Source organism: Jaculus jaculus, chromosome 21 (genome assembly GCF_020740685.1).
Source record: "Jaculus jaculus isolate mJacJac1 chromosome 21, mJacJac1.mat.Y.cur, whole genome shotgun sequence".
Taxonomy (NCBI): domain Eukaryota; kingdom Metazoa; phylum Chordata; class Mammalia; order Rodentia; family Dipodidae; genus Jaculus; species Jaculus jaculus.
The window spans coordinates 11,425,414-11,439,186 of NC_059122.1; the positions used below are offsets into that span (position 1 = coordinate 11,425,414).

The 13,773-nt window shown below is 57.9% G+C and overlaps 1 protein-coding gene across 8 annotated transcripts in view; it reads left to right on the forward strand.

Annotated features, from left to right (window-relative positions):
* Wiz (WIZ zinc finger) overlaps positions 1-12,377 on the forward strand; it is a 34,544-nt gene extending 22,167 nt beyond the window's left edge. For 5 of the 8 annotated variants that reach the window (XM_045139365.1, XM_045139364.1, XM_045139366.1 and 2 more), the window contains 7 exons: positions 340-843; positions 1,856-2,245; positions 2,775-3,323; positions 4,704-5,231; positions 5,441-5,860; positions 6,101-6,296; positions 11,254-12,377. In XM_045139365.1, coding sequence (XP_044995300.1) covers positions 340-843; positions 1,856-2,245; positions 2,775-3,323; positions 4,704-5,231; positions 5,441-5,860; positions 6,101-6,296; positions 11,254-11,413 — 2,747 coding nt within the window. In that variant the 3' untranslated portion in view covers positions 11,414-12,377. The remainder of the gene's footprint in view (positions 1-339; positions 844-1,855; positions 2,246-2,774; positions 3,324-4,703; positions 5,232-5,440; positions 5,861-6,100; positions 6,297-11,253) is intronic. The other 3 variants (XM_045139368.1, XM_045139369.1, XM_004672752.2) reach the window with 1 other exon arrangement.
* The last annotated feature ends 1,396 nt before the right edge of the window (positions 12,378-13,773 follow it).

A 13,773-nucleotide genomic window follows, 5' to 3' on the forward strand; every position in this document is an offset into this window, starting at 1 on the left:
TAGGGTGTGCTTGTGTGTCAGACGCATGAAAGGCATTTTGGATGGCTGGACCACAGAAAGGTGCTGGCTCCTGCTGTGTGTCCTTGGGCACAATTGTTTCCCTCTCTGAGCCTCAGTGTTTTTTGTTTTTTTTTTTTGTTGTTGTTGTTTGTTTTGTTTTTGTTTTTGTTTTTGTTTTTACTTGGAAACCAGACAGGTTAGTCTCTGCCAAATCAGAATTGTTGTCAGGATCAAACGGGACTGACAAGAGCAAAGCACTTACACTGAGCCTGGGTGAGGGAGAGGGAGCTGTGCTGGGAGGCCCACAGCCTGCTTTCCTGGCCTTCGTCTCGCCTCCAGCCCAAAGCCTGACCACCTGCGAAGTCTGCGGTGCCTGCTTTGAGACGCGCAAGGGCCTGTCCAGCCACGCTCGCTCCCACCTGCGGCAGCTGGGGGTGGCAGAGTCTGAGAGCAGCGGCGCACCCATCGACCTGCTCTACGAGCTGGTGAAGCAGAAGGGCCTGCCCGACGCCCCCCTCGGCCTGCCCCCGGGCCTGGCCAAGAAGTCGAACTCGCCGAAGGAACTGATGACCGGAGCGGCCAGACCTGGCCTGCTCACCCTGGCCAGACCCCTGGACGCCCCCGCCGCCAACAGAGCCATCAAGTCGCCTCCTGGCTTCTCGGCCAAGGGCCTTGCTCACGCGTGCAGCGCCTCACTCCTCAAGAAGTCGCCGCTGGCTCTGGCTGGATCCTCTGCCCCCGAGAATCCTGAGGACAAGAGCCCCCAGCTGTCCCTGAGCCCCCGGCCAGCCTCCCCAAAGGCACAGTGGTCCCAGTCGGAAGATGAGGGCCCCCTGAACCTCAGTGAGTGTGGGCACAGGGAGCCAGGGAGGCCTGGGGCTGGGCGGGGCCACAAAATGACCTGGTCCTCAGTTGGGAGCTCTCAGTGTAGGGGCAGTGGGGACTTCGGCTCCCAGTCCTGGGTCATCCAAATCACTGTTGGTCACTCACTGTCTCCCCTGTTGGGCCATCCTGCATATGACCGTCTTTCTCCCGCGTCTTGCTCACCATCCCCGAGGTCTGGCTACAGAGCTAAGCTGCCACGGTCCTCCTCAGCACTCAGTGGAGCTCGGGTCCTGCTCTGGGCTGAGGGTGGGGCGGTGAGCGCACCCAGAGGGCTCCTGTAGACCTTGCTTCTCCCGCATCTTAAGTCCTGCAGGTAGACAGGTGGTCTGTCTGAGCAGGAGATTCCTGTACTGGTCCCTTCATGTTTCCTTGCCATCCTGAGCAAAGGCCTGTCTTCGCATTCCTCCCCACCCCTCCTCTCTCCTAGGCCCTCCACCTGGTACAGTTTAGAAAGAAACTCCAAGAGCAGTGAGCATGTTTCCTAAGGTGCCCCTCAGGCTTTCCCAGACGTCTGCACGCATTAGACCTGGGGGTGACCCTACATTCTGGCCCCCTGCCCAGTGGAATGTCTCAGCACACTGTGTTACCTGAAGCTATGTCCACTGAACCTGCTGTGTTTTTAGGGCCAGGCTTTCACAGCTGTGCCCTGGGCTACATGATGTTTGGCAGTCTGACAGAGCCCCTGCCCTAAATGGCCACCTTCCCTAGCAGAAGTCCCGGGGGAGAGGGCCTGGGAGCACCAGAACCTGCCACAGACCTGCATCCTTAAGTTCTTCACTCTTCGCTTGATGCCGGTGGGCTGGGTAGAGAACAGGTCGTCCTGCGGCCTGAGCCCTCCGAATCTGTCTGCGGCCTGAGACTTGGACTCCAAACTGCCTGGGCAGCTGAGAATAATACCAGACCCTCCTGCCTGCACCCCCGGGCCGGCCAGGGGGGCGGCCGTGAACGCCCCTGTGTTTTGTCTCCGCAGCTTTAGATAGTGACGGGGGCAGAGAGCTGGACTGCCAGCTGTGCGGTGCCTGGTTTGAGACCCGAAAGGGCCTGTCCAGCCACGCTCGTGCCCACCTGCGCCACCTGGGCGTCAGCGACCCGGATGCCAAGGGATCCCCCATAGACGTGCTCCACGGGCTCATCAGGAGGGACGGCGTCCAGATCCGCCTCCCACCCGGGCACGGAGTCCTGGCCCAGCTGGGGCGGCCTCCTTCCGCCTCTACGGCCCTCTCCTTGCTCCCCCCCCCAACGCCGGCCAAGAAGGCCAAGCTGAAGGCCGCCAGTATGGCCAGCCCCTGGGGGAAGCAGGACCTCTCGGCCGCCGGCATTTTCTGGGCCTCTGATGTGGAGCCGTCTCCTCTCAACCTCTGTAGGTTCTCGCTTCAGCTGCCCCTCCTCCCTGTGGGCCCTGGAGCCCCTCCCTGGGGGGTCCTGCCTCCCTACTCCCTCCCTCTTGGGGCAGGGAGTAGACAGAGGCCCTTGGCAGTGGGTCGGCTCCACCCAGAGATCTTGTTGGCAGCGGGCTGCTGGGCCCTCTCTCTCGGCCTTGGTCTCCGTCATCCTCCCTGAGAGTGAGGGCCTAGGGAGGGTCCTGCCTTTTGATATGGAAGGTGCCCATATAGTGCCCGAGATCTTGATGTCACGTGGTGTGTAGGCTGCCACTTCCTGCCCTGTCCTTGTCGGGACCCTCACGGAGTCCCGGTTTCTCTGGAGCTCCCCTTGCTCCTTCCCATTCTCTGGCCCCCTGGCCCATTCCTCAGCTCCCTCACTTACACCTGCCCTGCACTACCACCCTGACCTGTGGGCATGCTGCTGCCCATGCCCAGCTGGCCAGGACACTCCTGCAGGTGACCATCCTTACCTTGCCCAGTTTTAACTTCCCCTTTCTCCTGCTGCAGCCTCTGGGCCAGAGCCAGCACGAGACATCCGCTGCGAGTTCTGCGGGGAGTTCTTCGAGAACCGCAAGGGCCTGTCCAGCCACGCGCGCTCCCACCTGCGGCAGATGGGTGTGACTGAGTGGTATGTGAACGGCTCGCCCATCGACACGCTGCGGGAGATCCTGAAGAGACGGACCCAGGCCAGGCCAGGAGGACACCTTCATGCTCCAGGGCCCGGCCCCAGAGCCCTGGCGAAGGTGGTGGGCAGCGCAGGTCCTGGCAGCTCACTAGAAGCTCGCGGCCCCTCAGACATTCACATCTCACCGCTTGCCAAGAAGTTGCCGCCGCCGCCAGGCAGCCTCCTGGGCCACTCGCCGACCACCTCTCCTCCCACGGCCCGGAAGATGTTCCCAGGCCTTGGCACATCCTCCCTGCCCAAGAAGCTGAAGCCTGAACACATGCGGGTGGAGATCAAGCGGGAGATGCTTCCAGGGGCCCTTCATGGGGAACTGCACCCATCCGAGGGTCCCTGGGGGGCACCACGGGAAGAATTGACACCCTTGAACCTGTGTAAGTGGGACTCTGTAGCAGAGCAGGGAGTGACTGGCAAGGCTCCTCCCTACCTCCTGTGTCTGGATCCCAGGGTGAAATGGAAGGGAGGACATGGCATACTGGTGCAGAGGACACAGCTGGCGGTGCCCTCCTGCTGGAGCGACTTCTGTAGCTGAGCCGCCACGCACAGGGAGGCAGAACTGGGGCATTCAGCAGTAGCTAGCAAAAAGATGTCATCATGGCCAGCTGATTGCTAGTGGCTGCTAAGCAGATTCCTAGTGAAAACCGTACAGAGATAGCAATACTGTGATCTATTATTTATTTGAGAGAGAGGCAGATAGGTGATGGCCAAGCCAGCACCTGCAGTCACTGCAGATGAGCTCCAGATGCATGCACCACCTTGCGCATCTGGCTTGCCTGGGTCCTGGGGTGTCAAACCTGGGCCCTTTGGCTTTTCCAGGCCAGCGCTTGAACTGCTAAATCATCTCTCCAGTCCTCAGCAGTGATATCTAGCCAAGCGTGGTAGCGCATGCCTTTAATCTTAGCACTCGGGAGGCAGAGGTAGGAGGATCACCATGAGTTCAAGGCCACCCTGAGACTACATAGTAAATTCCAGGTCAGCCTGGACTAGAGTGAGAAGACCCTACCTTGAAAAACCAATAAATAAATAAGTAAATAAATAAAAAATAAAATAGCGATGCCTGCCACAGGCCTGAGTAGAGGGACTGGCATTGGCTGTTTGAACTACATCTTTTTGACATTTCTGCTAATTGAGTGCTTGGCATTTGGAGGCAAGTTTGATTCAGGATTTGCGTTCAACCTCAATGTAGTAGTAAGTGACCGTGGGCCAGTTTCTTTATTTGGAAGATGGAGATGACCATAGCCCACATCTTTCTGCCTCATGTCAGGAAGTTCTCTGAGGTAGCAGAAGTTGCCATGTCGCCGTCACTTGCTTCCCCGTCACTGTGCATTCCGCTTGGGTTGATTGCCTGCCGTCTACCCAGCAGATAAGGGTGGCCCAGCTCTGCCGTAGAGCTCACACGCGTATTCTGTGCCATGTACTCCAAACCCTTCTCATTTTAGACCCTCCTAGTAACATTGGAATGTGAGGACTTTCATCTCCATCTTGCAGAAAGGAGACAGGTTCAGAGGGGAAGTGGCTTGCCCAGCATCATTCAAACACCTTGTGAAGCCAACTAGAATTTGAGGTGACCTAGCAAGCAGGTGTGCATAGGGCTCCTCGAGGTCCAGATGAGGGGCAGGCTGCTGGAGTCTGGCAGAAGAGGGGGTGTGGCTGGGGCACCCAGGCAGCTGGCACTGAAAGCGGGCCTCAAGCTTGAAGGCTTCCTGCCTATGGCCGTTGTGTCCTTCTCCCCCCTCAACCCTGAACCCCTGCAGCGTCCCGGGCAGAGCCAGCACGAGACATCCGCTGCGAGTTCTGCGGGGAGTTCTTCGAGAACCGCAAGGGCCTGTCCAGCCACGCGCGCTCCCACCTGCGGCAGATGGGTGTGACTGAGTGGTCCGTGAACGGCTCGCCCATCGACACGCTACGGGAGATCCTCAAGAAGAAGTCCAAGCTGTGCCTCATCAAGAAGGAGCCCCCAGCCGGAGACTTGGCTCCTGCCCTGGCTGAGGACGGGCCTCCCGCAGCAGCCCCTGGGGCCGTGCATTCCCCACTGCTGCTGTCGCCCCTCGCTGGCCGGCCAGGTAAACCCGGAGCTGGGCAAGCCCAGGTTCCCCGTGAGCTCAGCCTGACACCGGTCACCGGAACCAAACCCGCAACCACCAGCTACCTGGGCCCAGTGGCAGCCAAGCGGCCTCTGCAAGAGGACCGCCTCTTCCCAGCAGAGGTCAAGGCCAAGACCTACATCCAGACTGAACTGCCCTTCAAGGCAAAGACCCTCCATGAGAAGACCTCCCACTCCTGTAAGCAGTGGGTGGCAGGGTCCCAGGAGGGCATCTGTCAGGACCCACAAGGCCAGGCAGTGCCACAGACACCCACACTGACCCCAAGCCGGGCCCCCAAGGCAAGGTCTCTGCGGGAGGTGGTCCTGGTTCCTGGTCTTGCTCAGGCTGTCTGGGTAGATTCCTGCACCTTCGGGCCCATGGCTCACCAGCGCCCTTTCTGTCTGCAGCGACTGAGGCCTGCTGTGAGCTCTGTGGCCTGTACTTTGAGAATCGCAAAGCCTTGGCCAGCCACGCGCGCGCGCACTTGCGGCAGTTTGGTGTGACAGAGTGGTGTGTCAACGGCTCTCCCATTGAGACACTGAGCGAGTGGATCAAGCACCGGCCCCAGAAGGTGGGCGCGTACCGCAGCTACATCCAGGGCGGCCGTCCCTTCACCAAGAAGTTCCGCAGTGCTGGCCACGGCCGTGACAACGACAGGCGGCAGCCCCTGGGGCTGGCACCTGGGGGCCTGTCTTTGGTCGCCCGAAGTGCTGGGGGGGACCCGGGGCCTGAGGCCGGCCGGGCAGCTGACGGTGGTGAGCGGCCTCTGGCAGCCAGCCCCCCTGGGACCGTGAAGTCTGAGGAACACCAGCGGCAGAATATCAACAGTGAGTGCCAGTTGAGGAGGGTCCAGAGCGGCATTCACCTGCCAAGACTCACCAGCCCTACTTCCCAGTACTCACCCCCACTCATGGTCCGTCACCTCACTTGTCCATGCGTGGTTGCCCATCTCCAGCTGTCCTTGCTCATGAGTACTTACAGCTTCTGCTGCTAATTTAAGGAAGACAGTGGTGTCCCAGGAACCCTGGCACCCTGGTTAATCTCCCATCCCTCTTTCCACTTTATAGAATTTGAGCGCCGACAAGCTCGCCCCCAAGATGTCCCTTCAGGTCGGGGTGGGGAAGAGACCAATGACCTGCAGCAGAAGCTAGAAGATGTGCGGCATCCTCCACCCCGGGTCCGGCCAGTGCCCTCCCTGGTCCCTCGGCCACCACAGACGTCACTTGTGAAGTTTGTTGGCAACATCTACACTCTGAAGTGCAGGTATGGTCACCCTGAGAGGGGAGAACACAGTGCCGTCCACTCACACTAAGGGAGGCAACACTCGGTGCGGTCCACTCACACTAAGGGAGGTAACACTCGGTGCCGTCCACTCACACTAAGGGAGGCAACACTCGGTGCGGTCCACTCACACTAAGGGAGGCAACACTCGGTGCGGTCCACTCACACTAAGGGAGGCAACACTCGGTGCGGTCCACTCACACTAAGGGAGGCAACACTCGGTGCGGTCCACTCACACTAAGGGAGGCAACACTCGGTGCGGTCCACTCACACTATGGGAGGCAACACTCGGTGCGGTCCACTCACACTAAGGGAGGTAACACTCGGTGCGGTCCACTCACACTAAGGGAGGCAACACTCGGTGCGGTCCACTCACACTAAGGGAGGTAACACTCGGTGCGGTCCACTCACACTAAGGGAGGCAACACTCGGTGCCGTCCACTCACACTAAGGGAGGCAACACTCAGTGCCGTCCACTCACACTAAGGGAGGCAACACTCGGTGCGGTCCACTCACACTAAGGGAGGTAACACTCGGTGCGGTCCACTCACACTAAGGGAGGCAACACTCGGTGCCGGTCCACTCACACTAAGGGAGGCAACACTCGGTGCGGTCCACTCACACTAAGGGAGGCAACACTCGGTGCGGTCCACTCACACTAAGGGAGGCAACACTCGGTGCGGTCCACTCACACGAAGGGAGGCAACACTCGGTGCGGTCCACTCACACGAAGGGAGGTAACACTCGGTGCGCTCCACTCACACTATGGGAGGCAACACTCGGTGCCGTCCACTCACACTAAGGGAGGCAACACTCGGTGCGGTCCACTCACACTAAGGGAGGCAACACTCGGTGCGGTCCACTCACACTAAGGGAGGCAACACTCGGTGCGGTCCACTCACACTAAGGGAGGCAACACTCGGTGCCGTCCACTCACACTAAGGGAGGCAACACTCGGTGCGGTCCACTCACACTAAGGGAGGCAACACTCGGTGCGGTCCACTCACACTAAGGGAGGCAACACTCGGTGCGGTCCACTCACACTAAGGGAGGCAACACTCGGTGCGGTCCACTCACACTAAGGGAGGCAACACTCGGTGCGGTCCACTCACACTAAGGGAGGCAACACTCGGTGCGGTCCACTCACACTAAGGGAGGCAACACTCGGTGCGGTCCACTCACACTAAGGGAGGCAACACTCGGTGCGGTCCACTCACACTAAGGGAGGTAACACTCGGTGCCGTCCACTCACACTAAGGGAGGCAACACTCGGTGCGGTCCACTCACACTAAGGGAGGCAACACTCGGTGCGGTCCACTCACACTAAGGGAGGCAACACTCGGTGCGGTCCACTCACACTAAGGGAGGCAACACTCGGTGCGGTCCACTCACACTAAGGGAGGCAACACTCGGTGCGGTCCACTCACACTAAGGGAGGCAACACTCGGTGCCGTCCACTCACACTAAGGGAGGCAACACTCGGTGCCGTCCACTCACACTAAGGGAGGCAACACTCGGTGCGGTCCACTCACACTAAGGGAGGCAACACTCGGTGCGGTCCACTCACACTAAGGGAGGCAACACTCGGTGCGGTCCACTCACACTAAGGGAGGCAACACTCGGTGCGGTCCACTCACACTAAGGGAGGCAACACTCGGTGCGGTCCACTCACACTAAGGGAGGCAACACTCGGTGCGGTCCACTCACACTAAGGGAGGCAACACTCGGTGCGGTCCACTCACACTAAGGGAGGCAACACTCGGTGCGGTCCACTCACACTAAGGGAGGCAACACTCGGTGCGGTCCACTCACACTAAGGGAGGCAACACTCGGTGCGGTCCACTCACACTAAGGGAGGCAACACTCGGTGCGGTCCACTCACACTAAGGGAGGTAACACTCGGTGCGGTCCACTCACACTAAGGGAGGTAACACTCGGTGCCGGTCCACTCACACTAAGGGAGGCAACACTCGGTGCGGTCCACTCACACTAAGGGAGGCAACACTCGGTGCGGTCCACTCACACTAAGGGAGGCAACACTCGGTGCGGTCCACTCACACTAAGGGAGGCAACACTCGGTGCGGTCCACTCACACTAAGGGAGGCAACACTCGGTGCGGTCCACTCACACTAAGGGAGGCAACACTCGGTGCGGTCCACTCACACTAAGGGAGGCAACACTCGGTGCGGTCCACTCACACTAAGGGAGGTAACACTCGGTGCGGTCCACTCACACTAAGGGAGGTAACACTCGGTGCCGTCCACTCACACTAAGGGAGGCAACACTCGGTGCGGTCCACTCACACTAAGGGAGGCAACACTCGGTGCGGTCCACTCACACTAAGGGAGGCAACACTCGGTGCGGTCCACTCACACTATGGGAGGCAACACTCGGTGCGGTCCACTCACACTAAGGGAGGCAACACTCGGTGCGGTCCACTCACACTAAGGGAGGCAACACTCGGTGCCGTCCACTCACACTAAGGGAGGCAACACTCGGTGCGGTCCACTCACACTAAGGGAGGTAACACTCGGTGCGGTCCACTCACACTAAGGGAGGCAACACTCGGTGCCGTCCACTCACACTAAGGGAGGCAACACTCGGTGCGGTCCACTCACACTAAGGGAGGCAACACTCGGTGCGGTCCACTCACACTAAGGGAGGCAACACTCGGTGCGGTCCACTCACACTAAGGGAGGCAACACTCGGTGCGGTCCACTCACACTAAGGGAGGCAACACTCGGTGCGGTCCACTCACACTAAGGGAGGCAACACTCGGTGCGGTCCACTCACACTAAGGGAGGCAACACTCGGTGCGGTCCACTCACACTAAGGGAGGTAACACTCGGTGCCGGTCCACTCACACTAAGGGAGGCAACACTCGGTGCGGTCCACTCACACTAAGGGAGGCAACACTCGGTGCCGTCCACTCACACTAAGGGAGGTAACACTCGGTGCGGTCCACTCACACTAAGGGAGGCAACACTCGGTGCCGTCCACTCACACTAAGGGAGGTAACACTCGGTGCGGTCCACTCACACTAAGGGAGGTAACACTCGGTGCGGTCCACTCACACTAAGGGAGGCAACACTCGGTGCCGTCCACTCACACTAAGGGAGGTAACACTCGGTGCGGTCCACTCACACTAAGGGAGGCAACACTCGGTGCGGTCCACTCACACTAAGGGAGGTAACACTCGGTGCGGTCCACTCACACTAAGGGAGGCAACACTCGGTGCGGTCCACTCACACTAAGGGAGGTAACACTCGGTGCGGTCCACTCACACTAAGGGAGGTAACACTCGGTGCGGTCCACTCACACTAAGGGAGGCAACACTCGGTGCGGTCCACTCACACTAAGGGAGGCAACACTCGGTGCGGTCCACTCACACTAAGGGAGGCAACACTCGGTGCGGTCCACTCACACTAAGGGAGGTAACACTCGGTGCGGTCCACTCACACTAAGGGAGGCAACACTCGGTGCGGTCCACTCACACTAAGGGAGGTAACACTCGGTGCGGTCCACTCACACTACGGGAGAGACACTCGGTGCGGTCCATTCACACTATGGGAGAGACACTCAGTGCGGTCCACTCGCACTATTGGAGGGAACAATTAGCTCGCCTTTGGCCACCAGGAGCCTGATAGCAGCCGACTGTGTGTGTTGCAAAGATGTGCCTTGTTGCCATCCTATAACCTGGCTGGTTCCGGCAAAGGGCTCTTCACACACAGTGATTACTCAGCATCAGGCTGACGCGCTGAGCTCTGTGGCCAGCTAGATCTGGTTTCAGTCCTCGTTCTGAGAGTTGCTTATGTATGGCTTCAGGTAGGATTTTCCCTTTTGTCAGTCTCAGTTTCCCCACCCTGCTGACAGGATCAGTTAGAGCCCTCCCTGAGGCAGCTGTGTAAGGACCGCGGTTAGCAGTAGGAAAGCGATGAGGACCCTCCTTGGCATGGTGAGGACTCAGCCAGTCTTTCCTGTGGATGAAAAAGCAAGGCCTCAGTTCCTGACCAGAGTGTTGAGTGTGTGAGGTACCAGGAAATGGGCTGCTGACTCACCTCCGAAGGTAGTACAGGCCAGGTCAGATGTGGCCCACACCTGTGTCCTAGCACTTAGGAGGCCGAGGCAGAAGGCTTACAATGACTTTGAGGCCACTGTACTACATCGGTTCCAAGGCTGAAGGGCTACAGAGTGAGTCCCTGCCTCAGAAGACCCAAAGGGGGAAAAACGTGTTCACCAGGCATGATGGCACACACCTGTAATTCCAGCACTTGGGAGGCAGAGGTAGGCGGATTGCTGTAAGTTCCAGGCCACCCTGAAACTACAGAGTGAATTCCAGGTCAGCCTGAGCTGCAGCGACACCCTACCTCGAACCCCCCTTCCAAAAACACAGCTGTAGTCAACCCCACATACCTAGAGCCACAGCACTCAAGCTCTTGACCTTTTCAGTGACGCCGGGCTTGGTGCTACTTTCAGGGCAAAGGGAAGGAAAGTTGTTGGGACATAGATCGCTGCTCTGTGCTTGCTGCCATGTCAAATTGTACATGTTGCCGGACATGGTGGCACACACCTTTAATCCCAGCAGCATAGGAAGATCACCATGAGTTCAAGACCACCCTGAGACTACAGTTTGAATTCCATGGCATCCTGTGTCTGAGTGAGATCCTACCTCAAAAAAACACAAAAGATAAAAGAATGGTACATGTCAGGCTGAGATAATTGGGGGTCCTGAGTAGGCAGCACCAGAAATTTCTTTTCCAGGGGATTCTGCCATTACCCCATGATAGCTAGAGGTGGATGGGGAGACATCTGGCTTTGGGGTGCCTCCTCCCTGGATCCCTAAAACGTGCCATGTTTATGCTCAGTAATGGCGGGTGTGCCCAACCACATGCCTCTGCCTCCTCAGGGCATTGACTGCTCCCTCTGTTCTCTGACACAGGTTCTGTGAAGTGGAGTTCCAGGGCCCCCTTTCCATCCAGGAGGAATGGGTGCGGCATTTACAGCGGCACATCCTGGAGATGAATTTCTCTAAAGTGGACCCTCCGCCTGAGGAGCCCCAGACTCCGCAGGCACAGACAGCAGTTGCAGAGGCGCCCTGACACGAAAGCATTCCAGATGCCTCTTGTGCCACCACGGTCTCCTCCTGTTTCTGCTCTGTGGCCTCTCCCACTCTTTCCTCTCTTGTTTTTCTGTTTCCAAAGGAGCAAGCCAAAACCTCCAACCGGCGCCCCTTAGGAGCCGGGCACACTACAACTTGGGCCTTGGGAGCCAGCTAGCCACCCTTCCCCAGCCCAAGGACTCTGGCCACAGGGTGTCTTCCTTCAGTATATACCCACCTGGTTGGCCCAGTAGGGGCAGGAGCCAGGTCCCTGGTGGTGGCCAGTGTGGCTGCAGGAGGGGGACAGTTCCCCCTGTGTCTAGCTACCAGGCAGGGCTTGTATCTGCCACCCGTGGCCATTAACAAAGACCCCAAAGACCCTGTTCCAGTTCCCTCTTGCCCTTGACTATCTTCTCACATGCACATGCGCGCACCTCATGAGACCTGGGATCTGCCCTGGCCCCCCAGTTCCCAAGTCCCAACACCACGTCACGCCACGGTGCTTGCTCAGGGGAAGTCATGCTCCCTCTGCAGACCTGCTAGGGCCTGGGAGCCCCGCTGAGCCTAAATGCCACGGAAGTGCTTGTTGGCTGCCCACCCTGCAAAGGGGTCTTGGTAGCTTGGACGAGCTCAGAGCTGACAGCTGCCTCCTGCCATGTCATGGCCTCCGAGAGCCTTGAGGGGCTCCAGGGCTGGGAGGGTAGAGCGAGAGGTGGGACTCTCCTCCCCACCTCTGCCACCCTCCCTCTTCTCACTGTTGCTTTCTATGTATAGCTCCCTAGATCTTTGACTTTTTTAAAAACGCATTTTGTGTAGAGAATAAGGAACGTGGATCTTATTTTGCAATCCTGGGCCAGCTAGAGACCGGGAGCTGATTGGCCTTTTAACTGTTCTCAGTGACCACCATTTGGTTATTGATGTACCTAGAACTATGTAAATTAGATTAAATTTCTCTTCTGGAAACATCTTGGGGCAGGTGGCCAGTGTGTGTCTGTCGAGTGGCAAGGCTGACATTGGCTGGGACTGGGGTCAGAGTGGCCACCACTGACGCCCTTCAGAGGCCCTAGGTTTCTGGGTCTCAGATGCAGCTGAGCCTGTGCCCAGCTTCCAGCTCCTGGCCCTTGGCTCATACCATGGCTCATGATGCCTGGCCTTGGCCACCTGGGAAAGCAGTGCCCCTCTGAGCAGTCACTCTGGGAAGGGAGCCAAGATGGAGAAGCACTGAGGCTAGGGACAGAGAGTTTAGTAACAGTAATAACAAGCTTGGGTGATATTTCCCCACCAAAAGTGGGAACTGTCCCGAGGGTGAAGGTGACCCATGGGGTGTGTATGTGTGAAGAAGCACAGGCTGCTGGAAAATGTGAGGGAAGAGTAGGCGTGTAGTGAATGGGGACCCGCCTACCTTGAAAGTGGTGACTTAGAAAAGTGTTTATTTTCAAGGAGAGAGGGGCAGAGAGAATGGGTGCACCAGGGCCTCTTGCTGCTGCAAATGAACATGTCCCACCTTGTGCATCTGGCTTTACATGGGTACTGGGGACTCAAACCCAGGGTGTCAGGCTTTGCAGGCAAACGCCTTAACCACTGAGCCATCTTTCCAGCCCTGCTTATTTTTTACTGCAGTGCTGGGATCTTATCTGGGGCCTTGTTCATGCTAGGCAAGCTCTTGGCCATCAAGCTACATCTCTAGCCCAAGAGAGAGACCACTCTGCACCCAACATAACAGAACTGGAAAAAGCAGATCCACTGGAGTTTTTCCACGATGCTTTTTACTTTGTGAATGCTTATTGAACACTTATGTGTTTTTTAACAGACTGTCGGCTGCTCCTGCTTGCTTATTACATGTGGTTTTTCAGTTCACTATTTTCACTATCCGGCCAAGTGCCGGAGAATGGGAATGATCTCGTGAGATATGGCCAGCAGGAGCCTCTTACCCTCTTCCCCAATCCTGTTTTACCTCTGACCCCCTTACTGTGCTTCTTGCCTGGCCAGGAGAACTTTCTTGGCTGGCCCGCAGCAATAACAGGCCTGCAGGGGTGGTCCTGACCTGGCCAGAGTGCTCCTCTCACCTGGGGACACTGTGAGTGCATAGAGTCAACACAGGAAACGGGGGGAGCATTCTTTGAGCCAAAAGGCGACCCAAAAGTGCTTTTTCCTTATTTTTTTTTTGAAAAACAAAATCTATGGCTGGAGAGATGGCTTAGCAGTTAAGGTGCTTGCCTGCAAAGCCAAAAGGATCCAGGTTCGATTCCCTAGGACCCACGTAAAGTCAGCTACACAAGGTGGCACTTGTGTCTTGGAGTTCGTTTTGCAGTGGCTAGAGGCCCTAGTGGGCCCATTCTCTCTCTCTACCTCTTTCTCTGA